The following is a 19,776-nucleotide window of genomic DNA, read 5'->3' on the forward strand; positions in this document are numbered from 1 at the left end:
ATCACTCATTTAAATAAAAAAAGAACTTGACATAGCTCATAATATAACAAGAATAAACATAATCTCGGCTTTTCTGAAGAACTGAATCATTTGAACTGGTTATTTATCTCAAACCTAGTAGTGAATGTTTTATGAGTAGTGAGGTAATCATACTCATCCGCACAGTCACGCAGAACCGAAGCACAACCCAAATTTATGGTCTTCGGCAAAATGCACTCATTTTTTGTTTTTACTGCAAGAGGGCCAAATGTTACATAGTGTACCTACATTTGCAGTGTTTTTGTTGTCATAAAATAGAAGAAGAAAAAAAACATTATTACGCAGATAGCTCAGACTGAAATCTTCCTTTTTTTAATTCAGGGAACTTCCAGTGCCCACCCACTAGAAATTTCCGTTGCCTGAATAATCGTGTCTGTCTCTGGATTGGCAAACACTGCGATGGTGTGGACAACTGTGGGGACAATTCAGATGAGGCTAACTGTGGTGAGTCTTCTGCTCCGACATGCATCAGTGATGTCAGTGAGTGTTTGTCTTCATGACCGGTGTGACATGGCTCATGTTCATACAGGAGACCGCACCACCACATGTGATAAAGACCAGTTCAAGTGCAGCAATGGCAAATGCATCAGCGCAAACCTTCGATGCAACTTCTTCAATAACTGTGAAGATTACGGCTCAGATGAGATCGGCTGCAAGACAGGTGAGATGCTGCCACCTTCCCTGGTTCACAGGGTCATGAAAAACCATACTAAGGAATTTTTAAATAATAAAATATTTCTAGGAAAAATCACATTCAATTAATTTATACTATCCAAAAGTCTATTAACATTTTCTTTATTGAATGTTTTATTTACTATACACACACACACACACACACACACACACACATTTATATATTATATTATTACACACTTATACACCCTTTGTGGATAAAATCTGCTTTAATTTTTATGATTAGATATTGAAAAGGGATTTTAATGGCTGTTATCTATCATTTTTAAAGTCCTGCTTGAATCAACTTCATGTGTTTGCGTTTTTGTAGACACCATGCTGAATGACTGTAAGAGTAACAAATCTCTATGTGGAGATGGCGATGAGGCTCACTGTGTTTCAAACGGCACGGACACATTCTGCTCCTGCAAACATGGTTTCCAGAGCGTTGGACACAACACTTGTGAAGGTACAGCACACATGGTCTTCCATCTTAAAAAGACCTAAAGAAACTTTCTTCCTCCCCAATTTTATGTCAGACATTGTTATTACCAATGTCAACGTGCATATTAGCATCTCATTCTCTTTTCAGATAAGAATGAGTGCAAGCAGTTTGGTATATGTTCTCACATATGTAACAACACCAAGGGCTCCTACAAGTGCAGCTGCCACAAATATTTCACCAAGATGAACCACACATGCAAGGCTGACAGTACGTGCTGATTTTATTCTTTAAATCACCTTCAAGAGCTTGCATTTTATGTAAACTTGTTCCTTCTGCAACAGTTTCATAAACCCCCTACACTATTAAACTACTTTGTGTCCATCTGCAGGTCTGAACATTAATAAACAGGTGCTCTACATTGCGGATGACAATGAGATCCGCAGTCTAAATCCTGGGATGGTTTACGAGCAGACATTCCAGGGTGACGCCAATGTGCGCATCGATGCCATGGACTTGCACATCAAGACCAATCGCATTTACTGGACCAACTGGCACACCTCTGGCATTTCCTGCTTCCAGCTGCCCGCTCCATCCTCATCGGGCCCTACTTCCAACTCTCACCGTAACACGAGGCAAAGCGAGGGCAGCATCACCAACCTAGATGTGAGTCAAGACCTTCAATGCTCAACATTGAACTTCATGCTTTCCGATACCTTTTTTCTGAAATTTTCCTGCCTTCTCCTTAGATTCCAGGTTTAAAAATGCCACGCGGAATCGCGGTGGACTGGGTGGCTGGTAACCTCTACTGGACCGATTCAGGGCGTGATGTGATCGAGGTTGCTCAGCTTACAGGCCAGCACAGAAAGACGCTGATTTCTGGCATGATTGACGAGCCTTACGCTATTGTAGTGGATCCTCAGAGAGGGTAAGAGATATTGCACTGCGTTTTTTATTAACTCTAAGCTGAGTTGCTTCAAACGCACTAATGCCGTTTCATGTATTTATTCGTTCTGTTTTTTTTGTTTTTTTCATGATAATTTTTGTTTCATATCTCAGAACCATGTACTGGACAGACTGGGGTAATCATCCAAAGATTGAGACTGCAGCCATGGATGGCACTCTTAGACAAACCCTGGTCCAAAAGAACATCCAGTGGCCTACAGGTCTTACCAGCTCAGAGCTGCTTTTAACCCTCTGCATACATACCATTTTTGAACTATATTAAGATGAAATTTAATGTTAATTCTCTAAAACAGGTCTTGCAGTGGACTACTTCAATGAGCGTCTGTACTGGGCAGATGTCAAGCTCTCCATGATTGGCAGTGTGCGTCTGGATGGCTCTGACCCTGTTGTGGCTGTATCCAACATCAAAAACAGTTGAGTATTGTTATTAGTATTATGATATACTCCGGTATTAAAGGCTGTGCATGACTATATCAGTTAAAATGTATCTATAATAAAATCTAACAAAAAGTGTATAAGATTTTTGTATTTTTAGTCATATTTTAACCAAGGCTGCACTTATTTCTATCAAAAATAACAGTGAAACTGTAATAAGTAATCTGGTTAGTTGTTAGTTGTTTTGTATTTTTTTTAAATATATTTTAAAATGTAATTTATTCCTGTGATGGCAAAGCTGAGTATTCAGCATCATTACTTCAGTGTCACATGATCCTTCAGAAATCATTTTAATATGCTTATTTAGTGCTTGAGAAACATTTCTACTATCAGTGTTTTGTGCAGACTGTTTTCAGGATTCTATTATTAATATTTTTATTTTTATTTTATATTCTTTTTAAATGTAATATAATTATAGCATGCCGTTATAGTCATCTTCAGAGAATTATTCAGCTTCTCTCTCTTTCTCGCAGATCTCCTCCACCCCTTCAGCATTGATGTCTTTGAGGATTACATTTATGGGGTTACCTACACCAATAACTTTGTCTTCCGGGTTAACAAGTTTGGTAAAGGCCAGGCAGAGAATCTGACCACTGGCATCAACCACGCCACTGACATAGCCCTCTATCACCGCTACAAACAGCCTGAGAGTGAGTGTCTGTGTAAAAGCGTGTTGTGGATGCATTTTTTAAAAGGTCTCATTGCGAAAATGTATGTCTTTTCCCAACTTTTTTACAGTGACTAACCCATGTGATAGGAAGAAGTGTGAATGGTTGTGTCTGCTCAGTCCCAGTGGGCCAGTGTGCACCTGCCCTAATGACCACATACCTGACAATGGCACCTGTATGGAGGTGCCCCCCGTCACCCAGTCCCCCACCAGTAAGACCCTCTAATCAACTGCTTTCACACTATATATTACTAAATTATTGTTCAGTGATGTTGAAACCGTGTTACACACTGAAATATGGAATAACCATTTAAATAGTAATAATTCATATCAAGACAGTAGACCAAATATATTCATAGTTCAATGTAAATAATATATGCTATTTTGAGCCAATATACATTTTTAATCAAATGTAGATTTGCATTTATTTATTTCTCATGCATTTCAACTTGAGTAAATTATGAAGCTTCAGATGATCAACAGTAATGTGTTTATCATATTATTATTTAGCTCCCACCTGTAACGTTCAGTGTCAGAATGGCGGCAGTTGTTTCCTCACCCCGTGGAACCAGCCCAAATGTCGCTGTCCCACCAGTTACAGCGGAGAACACTGTGAAATCAACAAGTGCAGGGAGTATTGTCAGAATGGAGGAACCTGCTCCCCATCACGCACAGGTACACACACTCACTGACATTGTGCCATTGTGGCCAGGGCTTTGCACATTTCCCTATAGCTACATCAGCAACACTGGCTGTTTCCTCTCTTCAGGTGCTCCTACCTGTCGCTGTCAGACTGGCTTCACCGGATCCAGATGTGAACAGCAAACTTGTAATAACTACTGCCAGAATGAGGGCACTTGCACTGTCAACCAGGGCAACCAGCCAATCTGTCGTTGTCCAAACGGCTTCCTGGGTGACCAGTGCCAGTACCGTGAGTTTGATTCCTTGTCACTGCAAACAGAGGATTCAGTATTTTCTTAGCTGTTGGTGTTCACAAAAGCCTTAATAATGAATGAAACATGCATTATAAAGTGGAATAACTGCTGGAAATCAATCTGTGCAGGTCAATGTGATGACTTCTGTAAGAATGAAGGTATTTGTATGGAGATGATGAACGGCACTAAACAATGTCAGTGCAATCAGTCGTTTTTTGGTCCACAATGTGAGCTGAACAAGTGTGAATACTGTGGCGCGGGCAAGTGTGAAGTGCTACAAGCTGGAATAACATGCAAGTACGTATATTCAAATAATTCGGCTTTCATAGACATTTCATAATCTACCAACACTTAGCCTTTGCTGCAGGTTTGAGATGAGCTGTATATATATGATATATATGCGAATTAATTATGTGCTGTTTATGTGGGTGCTATAAAAATGATGTTTTGTGTGTAGATGCGCTGATAACACTCAGCGTCCCACCTGCTACACCTGTGATGATTTCTGCATTGAGGGCCAGTGCTCTGTAGACCCTCATACTAGGCTGCCACAGTGCAGGTAAAATGGTTAATGCTTTATAAAGGGAATTGCTATGATGTTCTAGGAAATGTTTTATTGCTAAAAGAAGCAAATAAATAGATACATTTTTCATTCTTTTGGATGATATCTATAAGTCCAAATAGAATATAGAAAATGGCAAACCAAAGTTGGCTTAGTGCTGAGCCTTGTGGTACACCAGATGAAACCTTGTCTACCTGATTGCCCTGGGTTCTGTACTTAAGGTAGCTGACAACCCAGCCTATTGCATGATCATAACCTATGTTATCAAGATTCTGTATTAGAATTGCTGGAACAATCAAATAGCAAAGTTTGATTAAAAAAAGTAAGGATTTCCAGTGAGTGTAAGTGTGTTTGTGTGTTATGTAGGTGTCACACAGGCTGGTCAGGTTTTCGCTGTGAGCTCAATGTTGCCCCTGTTCAGAACTCAGACTCTGGAAGTAAGTGCCAACATCTTTCTATCGTTTTCAATTAGTTTGACAAGGTAAAAAAAAAAACCTGCCCAGTAATTTTGCTTGTTGTTTCTTTTGTGCAGATACTCCGTCGGTGGTCATCCCAGTGATGTTACTTCTCTTACTCGCGCTGTTAGTAGTTGGTGCTATCTTGTGGTACAAGAAGAGAATGCGTGGGTAAGTAATTACAGCAATTTAATTGTGTACAGAGGAACTCTGAGATACTCCAGGGCTCAGTCATTCTCTAGCCAAACTTGTTTTGATTATTGATCAGACTTTTTTTCTGTCATCTCCCTCATTTTTCTGTAGAGCAGGGGTCTTTTTCAGTCCAAGCACTAACATGAATGACTGATGTAACATTAGTTTGCAAAACAAATCTTGGTCCATCCTTTATCTTTACTCAAAGTAGTAAGTAGGACAGACAATCTGCATTAATAGATTTAGATAATACTGCAGCCCACAGCTGATTTACAGTAGTATTTCTGTACTAGACAGTGATAACGTGAGTTAGCCGGTTAGCGAAATACCTACACAATATGAAACACAATGAACTAATGGTAGAGCACAGCGTCTTCTCAACATGATGCTATCCAGTATCCACTGCAGTGTTTGCGTTGGTTCATGTTCTCCCTGGTATCTGCGCGTGCAATAATTGGATGGGCAATATGCTAATGTTTCGTCTTGACGTCATAATGAAATGGCTCGCGGTTCTTTTGAAAAACGATTTGTTTAGCTGACTCAATGTCGACTCTTAATTTTGAGAGACGATAACTATATACATATTTTACAGTGCACTTTCAGATTTAAAACATTGCAGGATGTTTTCATTCATTTAGAACTGTCACACACTACATGAAAGGTTAACAATTAAAAAAAAATCCATAATAGGAGCACTTTAAATATTACTTTGGATAAAGACAATATAGTTACCTAATTAAAAATAGTAATTATATATAAAACAATTATTTATGATTGTAATTCCATGTTGGTTTTTAATTGTAAGCATTTTAATTTTTCCACAAAACTTAGTTTGCGTTAATATATAATTAGCACCATCTTCCCAACCCCCCACTGTTGAAGACCCCTGCTTTAGAGCATTCATTTCTCCACATTCCTCTTTATTTTAACACTAAACTCAGTTTCCAGATCTCTCACTTTCTCTCTCGTTCTCTCTCTCTGGTTAAACTGCATCTTTCTGTCTCTCAGGTCTGTGAGGCGGGGCAAGCCCAGCTCCAGATGTTCGCGGTAACACTCTATAACAGCAGGGTCCCATCCTTGTCCATCCTTTCCTATCTTCCTCCCCATCATCATACCTCTCTTTCTCCCTGCTTCTCCTGCCTGTTCCTGTGCTGTTACTGTGCTATTCCTGTGGTTTTCACCTGTTTCAACACAGGGATCTATTGACTGAAAGCTAAAATAGATCAACTGGTTGGTGCAAGACGTAGCACTGGGCTGCGTCCTGTCCCCCTCTCTCCTCCTTGTGCCATCCCGTAGACGCGTGTGTTTATATCTGTCTGTGAGAGCAGTGTCGTGCTTGAAGTGTTTGGCTCCTCATTGACCGTATTGGACCATGTCTTGTGGATATCCAGCTTTCTTTAAGACCCTGCAGAGTCACTCACTCTGGCTGGCAGTCTCCACCTGAAAGCACATGGATGGTTCTGCAAAGTGACATTGCTCCATGTATACATGTGTTTATACGGCAGGAGAGACCCTGGTGGATGCAGCTGTGTCTTTGTGTTTGTGAGTTGCTTGATGATAGGCTATTTTGTGTATGCGCGAGTGTAAATTCCTGTGTCTTGGCTCGGCCTGCAGAGGTGTGTTTTGCGAAGAGGCAAGGACATAGATGTAACTGCTCACTGGTGTTTGTGTCTGCAGAGCTAAAGGATTCCAGCACCAGAGGATGACCAACGGAGCCATGAACGTTGAGATCGGGAACCCGGCATACAAGATTTATGAAGGAGAGCCCGAGGATGATGCAGGGGAGCTGCTGGACTCCGACTTCAACTTGGATCCAGATAAGGTGACACATTAATGTTATTTTCCTATGTTCTTGAGCACTCGGTTCGTGTAATAATACAAAATTGTAAATAATATTTTGTATCCATTATAATTGTACAATTAAAATGTCTGTTATAAATTTTGCTATATTAAAAGATTACATGCATTTTTTTAACTATTGTAAAATTTGATAATTTTGATTTTGAAAATTAAATTGGAACATTTGCCCTATTTTTAGATTTACCTAAATTATTGCTGTTACGCAATTTAAAAGTTGCTTTTTTCCAAACACTTATAACACTGTTAAAATTAATATTTTGCCAATCTCAAAGTGAATAACCCATTTGCCTACTTTACATTATAATGTTGTGATGGCTAAATTCACTATTTTTGGTCTTTAATTTTTTTTTATTTAGTCAAAATAGTATAGAATTTTATGACAATAACGATCAGTTTATCTGCATCAGAATTGTAATATCGGTGTCTCTCTCGCAGCCCACAAACTTCACCAACCCCGTGTACGCCACCCTCTACATGGGCGCCCATAACAGCCGTAACTCTCTGGCCAGCACGGACGAGAAGAAGGAGCTGCTGTCTGCGGGAGACGATGACATGGGAGACCCGCTGGCGTAGAGTCCCGGCCGGACGCCCGCCCTCACGCAGACCGTTATGCCTTTACACGACAGAGGAAAAGCAACAAGAGCAGGAACACTGTACAAAATGTAAAGAAAAAAGATGAGAAAAAAATGAAGGACACTTTTGTATGTGATTGCAGTATTATATTTTATTCTTTGACAAATCCTTCTGGTCAACAAAAGAAAGCATTTTCTATAAAACGTTTCCTTTTTCCTTTTTCGGATGTTTGCTCACCCGGTTTCTCACCCCTCCCCTCCATTTAGCCACTACCTCTCTGCTCAACCAGATGCCAACAACAATATGGGAAATCTTTTTTTCTTTTCTTTTTTTTTGGTTTAAGTTTATTTTTGTATGAATTGTATAGAGATCAATGTTTGTTTCAGGAAAAGCAAAATTACCAAGTGTTGCTAATGAAATATAAGGGAGGGGGGCATGGCCGACTGAATGATACTGATGCTGACTTCGCCCGTGTGTGATTTCAGATGGCTGAGAACGAATATGCGTGCGCGAGTGTTGCGACAAGTCAGCATCGCTTTTATTTCTATACTGTTATCTCAGAGAACAACGCTTACGATGATTGTCATACTCCTTGCACAGATTGATTTTATATATATTTACATATATAATTAACAAAGTGTCTTGACAAATATACCCAGGAATACAAGCAGACACCCGTACGAATAGCAGTATATAACTGTCTTTGTTTTAGCTTCGGGGGGGTTTTAATGGATGAAAAGATGCAAAATGTGGCACTACGTCGATTGATTGAATGAATGAGTGAATGAATCCAAACAGATGGTAAATGTAAGAACATTCCAGAACTCTTCCAGGGTATTCGTGGCCTTGGTGTGTACGTTAGCGGTACGTCCAAAGGATGGGTGAGAGCAGGCCTCATCTGACGCCATGTCTTCCAGCACGCCGGAAACAGCCAGGAGATGATTGTTGTCTGCTCTCGGTCGGTGTGGTTTTGACCGAACTGTTCCATACCACTTCAGTGGAAGCTGTATGTCACTTTTAGTTCACTAGTAACTTTTGTGTCTTATGGACTTTTTATGCTCAGTGTAAGTGCATTCCTGTGAGGTCTGTGTGGATCCAGTAATAACTCACTGCCTTGCTGCTACTCTTCCATCATTCTCATCTGCCTGACCTGTAGAGAGACTCGGCTAGTCCCCCTTGTGGCCGAGCCTCCACTGCTTCTAATGGAGGTAACCCGTGTGCCATAGGCTAATGCATGGATCCAACAGCGCAAAAAGACTAGTGTTGGCTCAACAGATACATGTTAACAGTATTCATCCGAGCATCTGGACTTAACGTAAAGTGTCTGCTCTGTTTACGATCAAATGTAATTTAGCGTGGCCCTTAGTGGCCTTTTACTGTCACAGATGACTAGTCACAACCCTGCAACCGTTTCTGTAGTTTTGTTGGTTCATTTTGTTTTTATGTTGGGTTTTTTTTATATACAAAATAATTAAACTGCTTTTTATAGTAGAAATGCATGGTGGCTCAGCCCTTCTTTCGCAGAGAGTGTGATGTTCGTTTCTTTTGTTTCCAGCTGGAGAACTTCATGAATCTCAGACAATAACACATTGAGAAATAAAAATGTGTACAGAACAAAAATAACTGGTTTCTGGATTGGTGCTCTGCTGTAGCTTGGAAATGGATTTAAGTGGACCTTTTTGAAACAAAAAGCTTTTTTTTTGAGAGAGAGAGAGAGAGTTTGTAGGTCAAAGGTCAGAGCCCCCAGGATGAAAGAGCAGAAAAAGGGCTCAAAGTGCATGGTTTAGGTTTCTTTCATTTTGAAAGCCAAGTTTTAAAAATTGCATGTTGCTATATTTTGTAAGGGCATGACTCCGATTTAATAGAATCAAGTTAATATTGGGCTGATAATATAAAATGTTTTATTTAAAAATATACATGTCACAAATCAAATTATGAAACTAAAATTGACTTGCTCTAGTTAGTACTAGATCTGATGAGGGTAAAATGGGGATCATATGCTGATCATTTTAAAATATCCTACCTAGATGTTTTATCTCAAAACCATAGCTAAATCTAAACCACAATATACGGTGGAGAAATACATATTAATACAAAAACGTTACTTGTATTGCGCAAAAATGATTGACAGAAGTGATATAAAGTTGTCTCAAATATGTTTATTTGCCACTTCAACAGAATATCCAGTTAACTTCTGCATTCATTGGTCCATATCAACCAAATAACATTAAAACTTTGGTACATTCATTTTGTGCTTTGCTTTTCCTCCCAAATGGCTTGCTTTAGTTTATGCCGCGGTACAACAGTAGGTCAATAAAAAAAAAAGTTCAGTCTAATGCAAAACCAAAACAAAAAAAACATTAGTATTGAATTTTTGTTTGTCTCTTAAGAGTGATGTTCATGTCTCTTAAGTCAACATGTAGTGTCATACAGTAATATGTCCCTTTTTTTTTTTTTTTACTTTGCTCAGAACATTGTTCCAATACCTATGACGCAAAACACTAGAATTTTTTTAGACAGTCAGGAACATCAAAGACGGCATTTAATGTATTAGCTTAACATTTTAATAAAATCTGTCAATAATATCAACATTAATTGACTCTAATAAAAGAAATGGGCACTTGAGGCTGTTTTGTACTGTGCATCTATATTTGGATGCACAACAAAGCAATTATTCACAATAAATCATGTACATTATTGCTTAGAGCTCAATTTCGGAATCGCTTAATCAGTGCTAGTGCAAAGAGAATAATAATTCTATTAGGGACAAGTGATATGACACAGTTTTGGCTTAAACTTAAATTAATTCCTGCAAATCATGACTGTCCTTTTTACTAACATTTACTAACTCTGTCTCTGGTAACTGGTTTAGAGCGAATAAGTACAAATTGCACACTCAAAAGATTATATTGTAATGTATACAATCCTGGAGTGGTTCCCATTTGGCATTCTTTTAAAAACAGAGTAAAATGCATTTATATACATCATAAATCTGGGGGGTAAAAAAATGAATCAGGGCTCTATTCTCTGAACTTAGTGAAGATAGAGTCATCATCAATAAAAGGCACAAAGTCAGTCAAACTGAGCACTTGTCCAGGCTCTTTTGTTAACGCTGCAATGCATTCTTGGACAAATGCATATTATATTACAACCTTATGTTACAACATAATGATTAACAATAGTATAAACTTAGATGCATCAATTTTGGCTATAAGAAATAATACTGACTCAACAGAAAGGCACTTATTTGTAACAATAGTACTGGTCTGGGTTAAAATACTGGAGACAGGCTAGTCTGCTCCAAGTAGTTGAATAGGATTAGGAGTTCATAGTTAAAGAACTGTACAAACGGGCTCTGGCCAGGAAGTCAGTGACCTCAGCGCTATCCCACTAGACACAAAGTCATGCTTACATTGCACATTAAGAGGAAATCCACGTTAATGGGCGTGAGATCCCGTTGGAAGGCTCTTCAAGGTCAGCAGGCTAGTGTTACTGCTGTCTGTGTGTCAACCACAACAACCATTATTCCTGTGCCAACACAAGCTTTTACCAACGCTCCTCAGGATTTGCGTGCTGTGAGCGTTCATGATGCCAGGGTGGCAGCCCTTAATGTCTGTGCTTTAATGGCTTTATTGAAAGAGCCTCCAGTGCAGAATCCAAAAAGGATTTCCATAAATAAATAACTTCCCCACCCCTTTGAAACCAAAGATATTGGTTTGGTCCTGCACTTCCCTCAGTCACCGTGAATTGCAGGAAGACGCCATTTCAGAAGAAAGCGGGGGGAGAGTAGCAGAGGGTGAGTGAGTGAGGGGTCTTTAGGGTCGCTTCCACCCATTCCGGATCACCGCGTCAGCTCGCAGGAAGGGCTGGCTTCGGAGATCTGTGAGTGGGGAAGGGAGAGAGTTAGAGTTAGATCAGGGAACACTCAGGGTAGCAGGGGACATTCTCAGCACTTGAGCTGGCTGCAAATAATTGTGCTGTCTTTGAAAAGGTTGACGGAATGCTTTTTTTTTTTTTTGCTCTTATGAACCCAGATCTTAAAGAAACAGTTCATCCAAAAAGGTGATTCTGTCATTTACCCAGCCTCATGCCATTCATCCGTTTATTTATTTTTAACATTAAAAGATCTTACCATTCCCAAACTTTTGAATAGTAGTGTATATGTAAAATAGCACCTTGGACATTCTACAAAATTTCTCCTTTTAGGTTCCATCATAGAAAGAAAATAGTTTGGGTTTCAAATGACATAAGGGTGAACTGTTCCTTTAAAGGGTTAGTTCACCCCAAAATGAAAATTGTTACATTAATTACTCGCTCCAATAATACTGTTGTACTGGTCTAGGTAAAAATAAAAATGAAAGTTTTTATGAAAGTGGTAGTTGCTTAGTTGTCAATGGAGGGACAGAAAGCTCTCCGATATCATTATAAAGATCTTCATCTGTGTTCCAAAGATGAACAAAGGTCTTACGGGTTTGGAACAACATAAGAGTGAGTAATTAATGACACAAATTTCTATTTTGGGTGAATCTCAATAACTGATTTACAGATTCTATAAAGCATACAGTGTAAAACACTAACAGAGACACGCAACAAAATACATTCACTGCAGTAAGACCGTTTAACATAGATTCAGTGTTCAGCAGGTCTTGACCGATACTATAACATTTTTGTACAAAATGAAACACTATACCACTATGACCATTACATTTACTGCGGATCTTGCTGAACAGAACATAGATTTGCATGCATGTGACGATATACAGCAGAGGACATACGTAAACATGTTAGCTAAACAGCACAGTACAGCGGACAGACAGCTTTACATGCAACAGACATGACAAGAAAAAGATTTCATTCCTGGATCCTTTCCAAAAGAGAAAGTACTGAGGAAAAGCTACAACTCTACTAACAAAATAATATAAAGTGTTGTACCATCCAATGTTTAGTTTGTATTAATAATATTAGATATATACAAACTATCACCACCATCATGTGGTACTTTGTTCTGTGTTTAAGTTTAAGGCTAACTATCTTATATTTATTTCACACAGTGACAAAGTTTCATAAAATATATAATTAGCAATGCAAAAAAGCAATATTCAGTCCAAGACTACATTTGGCCGCGTAAGCTTCAGCACTGTAGCATTGTGCAAAATGTAGCACAGCTAAAGCAATTGAGCTGACGGTAAAAAGGCAAAGCGAGATGAAGCTCCGTGATGCCTTTCTTACCCTCCAATTATTTTGTGCTCAAATTTACTCAGATTATTCCCCTGTTCGGCTGGAAAGGTAGAACAAACAGTTATGGGAGAGAAGATGAGAGTTAGCAGATGACAAACCAAGTGAAACATAACAAGGACTGTTACACAGGCCAAATCTCTCTGGACAATATGACAAATACAAAGACCCATGATTAAGAACATTTATATTATATTATTCATTTTAAATCTAGTATATTATACAAATGCATTTGTAGTTAATTTGTCATAAATGAAAGAAAGATTTGGCCGGTCCCCGTTTCAGATCTGTGAACGGCTACAGCTTGTGTTTCCCACTATTCTGTTGTGTTTGGGTTAGTAGAGGATGCTGGGTAACCAGAGTGACAGAGTGGGTCATGCGAGTGGTGGTATGCATGCACTGCGACTGGTAAGAGAACGGGACAACCTGCGGCATTAGGGGCATTTTTGGGGGTTTGGGGGGCTAGCAGATGGACTCGTCGAACAGGTTGGTATCGCAGAAGAAGCGCGAGCCCCGTTTGGCCGTGCGGGCTGTGAAGGGCACACTCTTCAGCACTGAAGGAGGGAGGGAAGGAGGTCAGACACAGAACGTTAAATCTGAGGTTTAGAAGAAGCATATTTTTAAAAAAAGAGAAACCATTAGGTTTGATCTTTGCAATTTCCTGGATTTTTTTGTGCTAGATGTTCTCAATACTATTTAACAGCCATAGCAAACCTACTCCATTTTAACTTATTACAGGCAAAAAACACATGTCAATTAATTATTTGCTTGCTAATTAATTAAATTAATTATATTTGCTTGCTGCTGTTTGGTTGGACATTTGGTCTTATATGATCAAGAACACAAGACATCTTAAAGGGACGTCACCCAAAAATGAAATTGATGTCATTAATGACTCACCATAATGTTGTTCCACACCCTTAAGACCTTCGGAACACAGTTTAAGATATTTTATATTTAGTCCAAGAGTGTATGCAAGTTTATGTACATTATACTGTCCATGTCGAGAAAGGGAATAAAAACATCAAAGCAGTCCAAATAAAGATCCAAACGGTTATGAATCAGCGTATTGATTCATGATTCGGATCGCCAATGTCACGTGATTTCGGCAGTTTGGCAATTTGACACACAAACCGAATAATGAATCAATAAGCTGATTCATGACCATTTTAATCTTTGAGGTTTGAAAACAAACGCGGAAGAGAAGACAATGCTGAATAAAGTCGAAGTTTTTGTTATTTTTGGACCAAAATGTATTTTCGATGCTTCAAGAGATTCTAATTAACCAACTGATGTCACATATGGACTACTTTGATGATGTTTTTATTCCCTTTCGGGACATGGACAGTATAGTGTGCATACACTTAGATATGCTCTCGGGCTAAATATAAAATATCTTAAACTGTGTTCTGAAGATGAACGGTGGTCTTACGGGTGTGGAACAACATTAGGGTGAGTCATTAATGACAAATTTAATTTTTTGGTGAACTAACCCTTTAATATCTACCTACTACACTACCATGTTTGGGTTTAGTAAATTTTTAACAAATGTATACTTTTATTTAGAAAAGATGCATAAAATTGATCAAATTCAAATTGGTTCTGTTCTTTTAAACTATCCATCAAATAATCCTGAAAAATATTTTTTGAAGGACCATGTGACACTGAAGACTGGAGGAATGGCTGCTGGAAATTCAGCTTTCCCATCAAGAATAAATTACATTTTAAAGTATATTCAAAAATGTAAATAGTACACAGCAAAAATCCAGTTTTAAATGAACACTCTTCAGAGTTTATTTGACACCACACGTAAGAGTGTTAAAGGTAACTCTGAAGCAGTGTTAAAGCTAATGAGATAATTAAGAGATTAATTAGGTGATGAGTGAGCATTAGGGGTGACACCTGATGTTTACTGAAGGAAAGAGTCACCATTATGGTGATCAGTGTTTATTTTGGTCTCTTGACCCTTGGTTTTACAACATAAGTTTTTGTCTGGATGCTGTAACTGGTTTATAAAAGCCAGAAAAGTCCAGAAAAGAAATGTGATCAAGTGTTTGGTTGCGTTGTGACATAATTATCATGAGCAGCATCGCTGATGTCATTTAGAGCCTAATCTTTGAGTTGGATTTACTTTATTGATTACAGCAGTCCTGTGATTCTTCAGCATAAGATCTAGTGTTTTCAATATAATCAGAGATTTTTGAATCCATGTCATTTAGACACACAGAGACATCAAGCATCAGCATATGAATCTCGACAATGGTGGGCGTCAAAAAGCTTTTTTGCAGTGCATTTTGGGTGAACCAATCCAAACTCACCCATGGCTGACAGCATGCATAGCGGCATAAATACATTATAAGATTAATTGTTTTAGGAAAAACTATTTTTTTTATTTTTGCTGTTTTATGGGACTTTTTAGTAGCTTGTTTTGTGATTTTCAGAGTTAATCTGTTTTTCTGATGTGTCGTTTGTCACCATTTTTGAGATCAATATGCTGATTCTTGATGTCTGTGTGTGTCTAAGGCAATAAAGTAGGCCTAGTTGCAAACTGTTTGTGCAGAAACATCACAGCACTGCTGTAGTAAATAATATAAAATCAACATATCATCCATATAATAAGAGATTGGTTTCAAAATGACATTAGTTTATCAGGTCACTAAATGATGATTACAGTAATAATGTTAATGAAAACATAATCAACTCCTGAACAGATTTTCACTGTGCTTTCTTTGCCATAACAAAATGTGTTTTCTAAACCCACAGTCTTAACAGTCTAAGCAACCAGAAAAAAACAACTAAAGTAAACTGATCAATGGTGATCTAAAAATGGTGACTCTTTCCTTCAGCGATTCTGCTTGTCATCATCAGGTGTCTGCACTAATGTTTAATCATCACTTAATTATCTCATTAACTTTAACACTTCTTCAGAGTTAACACTGGGGGTTTTGCTGTGTAATATTTCACAATATTACCGTTTTTTTACTGTATTTTTGCATAAATGGGAGACACTTCTTTCAAAAACCTTAATACAATTTTACAGATCCCACACTTGGAACCTCAAAAGCAGAAATTTGGAGGTTTTAAGGAAAAACTAGTCTGTTAAATAATTAACTGAGGCACAGGAAGCATGGTAAGCATTATTAAATATTAAATCCTGGTTTCTTTGTGACTGGGGTGACAGGAGAGGAGAAAGTGACTATTCTTCGTTTTGTCAGAAGAAGTCTGGAACATTGTTTATGAAAAGTTAAAGTAGCAATTTTAGAATTTTAACTTTACTGAACTTCATGTGAAAACATTTAAAGAGCAATTTTCTGATTAAATTGGCTGTATTTTTAAAACTATTTATTTATTTTTAGAAAAAAATACTTAAACAAAGTGGTGCCTCACAGAGAGTGTTTTCCCAAATAAGAATTCTGTTTAATAATTAAATAAATATAAACTGCCTGAGAACATTGTTAATCAATGGTATTTTTGGTGAAAGGATGTTATCTCTTCCTGCTCAGTTAGTGCAATCTCTCTTATAGGCATCCTCTATGATTTATTTACTTTAGAAAGGAAGAGCTTAGTTAATACACCACACCATCTAATTAACTCTGAAGATCCCTGAGAGTTGATTTAAATCCCAAACCATCGGTTTTAACTGATGTGCACTTGTAAAGTGTGCTGATTGTGCTATAAGGGCTGTTGTTTAACATAACAGAGCGTGTATTGCTGATGCGGACAGCTGTGTATCACCACAGTGATTCTTGACCCCTGGCTGATGGGTATTGTAGTCCTGCCCAGCCCACCTGTGATAATGTCTTCAATAGTGCCATCTTTGCCTTCATATACAGGCCGGTGGTCCTTGGCCTGTCTGCGCCGGAGCTCTGCTATCAAATCCTGCTGCTGCTGTCGCTTCTTTTGAGCCTGGACCTGCATTGAGGAATCAAGAAATTTATTTAGCACTTCAAATATTTAAAATATTCAGGGGCAAATTCACAGTTTGTAACAGAAACCAGAACGGTCATTAACTAATTGCATAATAACTAGCATAAGTAACTCTTTAAAATAAGGTCCTGTTAGTTAATGCATTTACTAACAATGAACAATACAATTGTTACAGGATTTTTTTTTATTTTTATTTTTTACCATTAGGTAATAAAACTACAACTGTTCATTGTTAGTTCATGTTATCTCAGGTTCAATAAATAATATTAACAGATACAACTTATGACTGTAATTATATTTTTGAATTTAATGTTGAAAATATCCTTAAAAGGATAGTTTACCCAAACATAAAAATTCTGTCATCATTTACTTGCCCTTAAGTTGTTCCAAATCTGTATGAATTTTTTTCTTCTGCTGAGCACAGAAGAATATATTCTGAAGAATGTCGTTAACCAAACAGTTGATGGACACCACTGACTTAAAAACTATGGAAGTCAGTGGTGTCCATCAACTGCCCAGATGTCCATCAACTGCCCAGCCCTATTTGTTTGAACCACGAGAGGCACCAAAGCTTACTCTACTCCTACATCGCATCAGGGCTTAGCCTACGCAAGTCAACTTGTGCCAAAAGACTGTCTGCCGGGAGCTATTTATTTATATTTTTTGTAAATATGGATATTTTTCCTACACAAATGCATTGCTTTACTTCAGAAGGCCGTTATTAACCTCTCTGAGCCGTATGGAGTATGCTTATGATGGATGGATGCATTTTTGGGCATCAAAATGTCATCCTCCATTCACTGCCCTTATTAAGCTTGGAAAAGCCAGGACACGTTTCAATATAACTCAGGTTGCATTTGTCTAAAAGAAGAAAATCATATACACCTAGAATTGACAGCTTGAGGGTGAGAAATTTCAATTTCTGGGTGAACTAATGTAACTTTTAACAACTGGAACCCAAGTGTAAATTGTTACCAACTTTTTTTCAATTCTAGTATGATACACATTTAAGTGTATCGGGGTGTGAGGGGCGGTATTTCAGTATTTTTGCACAGATTTCACCTTGGGGTCTTGCTGTTTGGCCTCCTGTGCTAGTAGTTTCTCTCTCATGGCTTCCTCTTGCCTCTTCCTCTGTTCGTTTTCCTCCACAGCCTCCTGCAGAAAACAACAGTTCCGTTAGAGGGTTAACTGTGATCCGGGCCCTGACACTGCACAAACCTCACAGGCTACGACCTCACATCTAAACAATTACAGCAACCTCTGAGAAGGGATATGAATATGGACACACACAAACACAGAGATCTTAGAGCTTTTTGCAGTTCTTCATGTAGACTCATAAATCCACCAGCAGAACAATGTGAGGAAGAGGTGTGTGTATGTGTGTGTGTCCGGGTTAGAGGTGGTGAAGGCAAAGCCCAGTCTAAACACATCAGCTGCCCTTAAATCTCAGCCCAGCTGCCCCTTCCTGTTATTCACCCTCTGCTAACGTCTGCTACTCCACCCCTGCGCTCTGACGCTGATGCTTCAACAGGGAAGACACTAAAACTAGGATGGCCAAATGATATAAACGCACAGAAAGTGTGTCCATTCAGGTTTGAACCTACAACCTTTCAGTTAGCAGGCCAGATCTCTCACCACATCATGTTTACTAAACATGCAAGATAATAGATTGTGTGGACGACTCCTTCCTGTCCTCAATGCCTTGAAAGCAGGTCGGGTCACCTTCCTCCCTGGGCTTAGAAAATAAAAGTCTCTTCCTGACCTGATGGCTATAAAGAGCCACAAATGTGTTTTCTCCTTGTCAAAATATGGAAGATTCATTATTCTTTAGTGTGCTCTGCCGTGTCTAGAACCACTGAATGAAGAACTGAATGGATTATAGTACCTTGTAGGCTCTGATGAACCGTACAAACACTGGGAAGAAGACAGAGGGCGGCGTGGTCTTAGAACTCTCCCCAAAGTAATGCACCACATTGTTGAAGGCCTCCTGTAAATGTGAGATTTTAATAATATGGTACTGTTTAATTGCCAGAAAATGTTTTGTAAAAGACAGAGAGGACACCTCAGCAGTCTTGGCATCTTTCTGTATTTTGTCCAGCTGTGTTTCGCTGGTCTGGTGGAAGCCCTTAAGTATGGCGTGATCGTGCAGACTGCACTCTTTCCTGACAAGATCCATGCCCTTACCGAGCTCCTTAACATCCAACAGCACGTTCTCTAGAGAGACTGTAACCGAAGATTTGAAATTAATGTAGTTATTCATATAATTGCTGTATGGATTTTCCAGCTCATTTTTCATTATGAATCACCAATTAAGGTAATCATACGCACAACTTATTTTCATAAACATTACATAGCATTTGTACTCAGTCTTTGAAATGGTACCTATAGAAATATAGTTGTGACACTTCACAATAAATGTTAATTTGTTAACATTAGTTAATGCGTTAGGTATCATTAACTGACAATGACATTTTACAGCACTTATCGATCTAGGTTACTGTTAACGTCTGCATATGCTATTGCATTTGTAACATTTCAAGTTGCATAAATTGTGTAAAAAAAAAAAAAAATGTTTAATACATTAAGTAACTCAGAAAATGTCCCCATAATTTGCATTTCATTTATTCATCCACTACAATTTAAAAGTTTAGGGTCAGTAAGATTTTTTTAAAGAAATGAATACATTTATTCAGCAATATAAATTCATCAATATACACAGTAAATACACTTAAAATGTAAAAAGTTTTCTGTTTAAAATAAATACTGTTATTTTGAACCTTCTATTCATTATTCATCAAATAATCCTAAAAAAAGTG

The 19,776-nt window shown here is 38.3% G+C and overlaps 2 protein-coding genes across 6 annotated transcripts in view; one reads left to right on the top strand and one right to left on the bottom strand.

Annotated features, from left to right (window-relative positions):
* Positions 1-9,297, top strand: part of lrp1ab (low density lipoprotein receptor-related protein 1Ab) — a 120,490-nt gene extending 111,193 nt beyond the window's left edge. Inside the window, exons 72-90 of one of the 2 annotated variants that reach the window (XM_067446096.1) lie at positions 361-483; positions 569-700; positions 1,043-1,180; positions 1,304-1,423; positions 1,545-1,819; positions 1,903-2,081; positions 2,213-2,319; positions 2,413-2,532; positions 3,028-3,204; positions 3,293-3,433; positions 3,732-3,896; positions 3,991-4,152; positions 4,285-4,453; positions 4,614-4,715; positions 5,085-5,155; positions 5,251-5,344; positions 6,374-6,412; positions 7,043-7,187; positions 7,661-9,297. In XM_067446096.1, the coding sequence (XP_067302197.1) occupies positions 361-483; positions 569-700; positions 1,043-1,180; positions 1,304-1,423; positions 1,545-1,819; positions 1,903-2,081; positions 2,213-2,319; positions 2,413-2,532; positions 3,028-3,204; positions 3,293-3,433; positions 3,732-3,896; positions 3,991-4,152; positions 4,285-4,453; positions 4,614-4,715; positions 5,085-5,155; positions 5,251-5,344; positions 6,374-6,412; positions 7,043-7,187; positions 7,661-7,798 (2,597 nt within the window). In that variant the 3' untranslated portion in view covers positions 7,799-9,297. The remainder of the gene's footprint in view (positions 1-360; positions 484-568; positions 701-1,042; positions 1,181-1,303; positions 1,424-1,544; positions 1,820-1,902; positions 2,082-2,212; positions 2,320-2,412; positions 2,533-3,027; positions 3,205-3,292; positions 3,434-3,731; positions 3,897-3,990; positions 4,153-4,284; positions 4,454-4,613; positions 4,716-5,084; positions 5,156-5,250; positions 5,345-6,373; positions 6,413-7,042; positions 7,188-7,660) is intronic. The other variant, XM_067446097.1, reaches the window with a different exon arrangement.
* A 640-nt stretch (positions 9,298-9,937) lies between these two features.
* The window catches only part of fmnl3 (formin-like 3), a 50,359-nt gene continuing 40,520 nt past the window's right edge, over positions 9,938-19,776 (bottom strand). For 2 of the 4 annotated variants that reach the window (XM_067446115.1, XM_067446112.1), the window contains 6 exons: positions 19,023-19,183; positions 18,846-18,947; positions 18,023-18,115; positions 16,822-16,945; positions 13,460-13,587; positions 9,938-11,678 (listed from right to left, as the gene is read on the bottom strand). In XM_067446115.1, coding sequence (XP_067302216.1) covers positions 13,496-13,587; positions 16,822-16,945; positions 18,023-18,115; positions 18,846-18,947; positions 19,023-19,183 — 572 coding nt within the window. In that variant the 3' untranslated portion in view covers positions 9,938-11,678; positions 13,460-13,495. Of the gene's footprint in view, positions 11,679-13,027; positions 13,077-13,459; positions 13,588-16,821; positions 16,946-18,022; positions 18,116-18,845; positions 18,948-19,022; positions 19,184-19,776 lie in introns of all 4 variants that reach the window. The other 2 variants (XM_067446113.1, XM_067446114.1) reach the window with 2 other exon arrangements.

Source organism: Pseudorasbora parva, chromosome 6 (genome assembly GCF_024679245.1).
Source record: "Pseudorasbora parva isolate DD20220531a chromosome 6, ASM2467924v1, whole genome shotgun sequence".
NCBI lineage: Eukaryota > Metazoa > Chordata > Actinopteri > Cypriniformes > Gobionidae > Pseudorasbora > Pseudorasbora parva.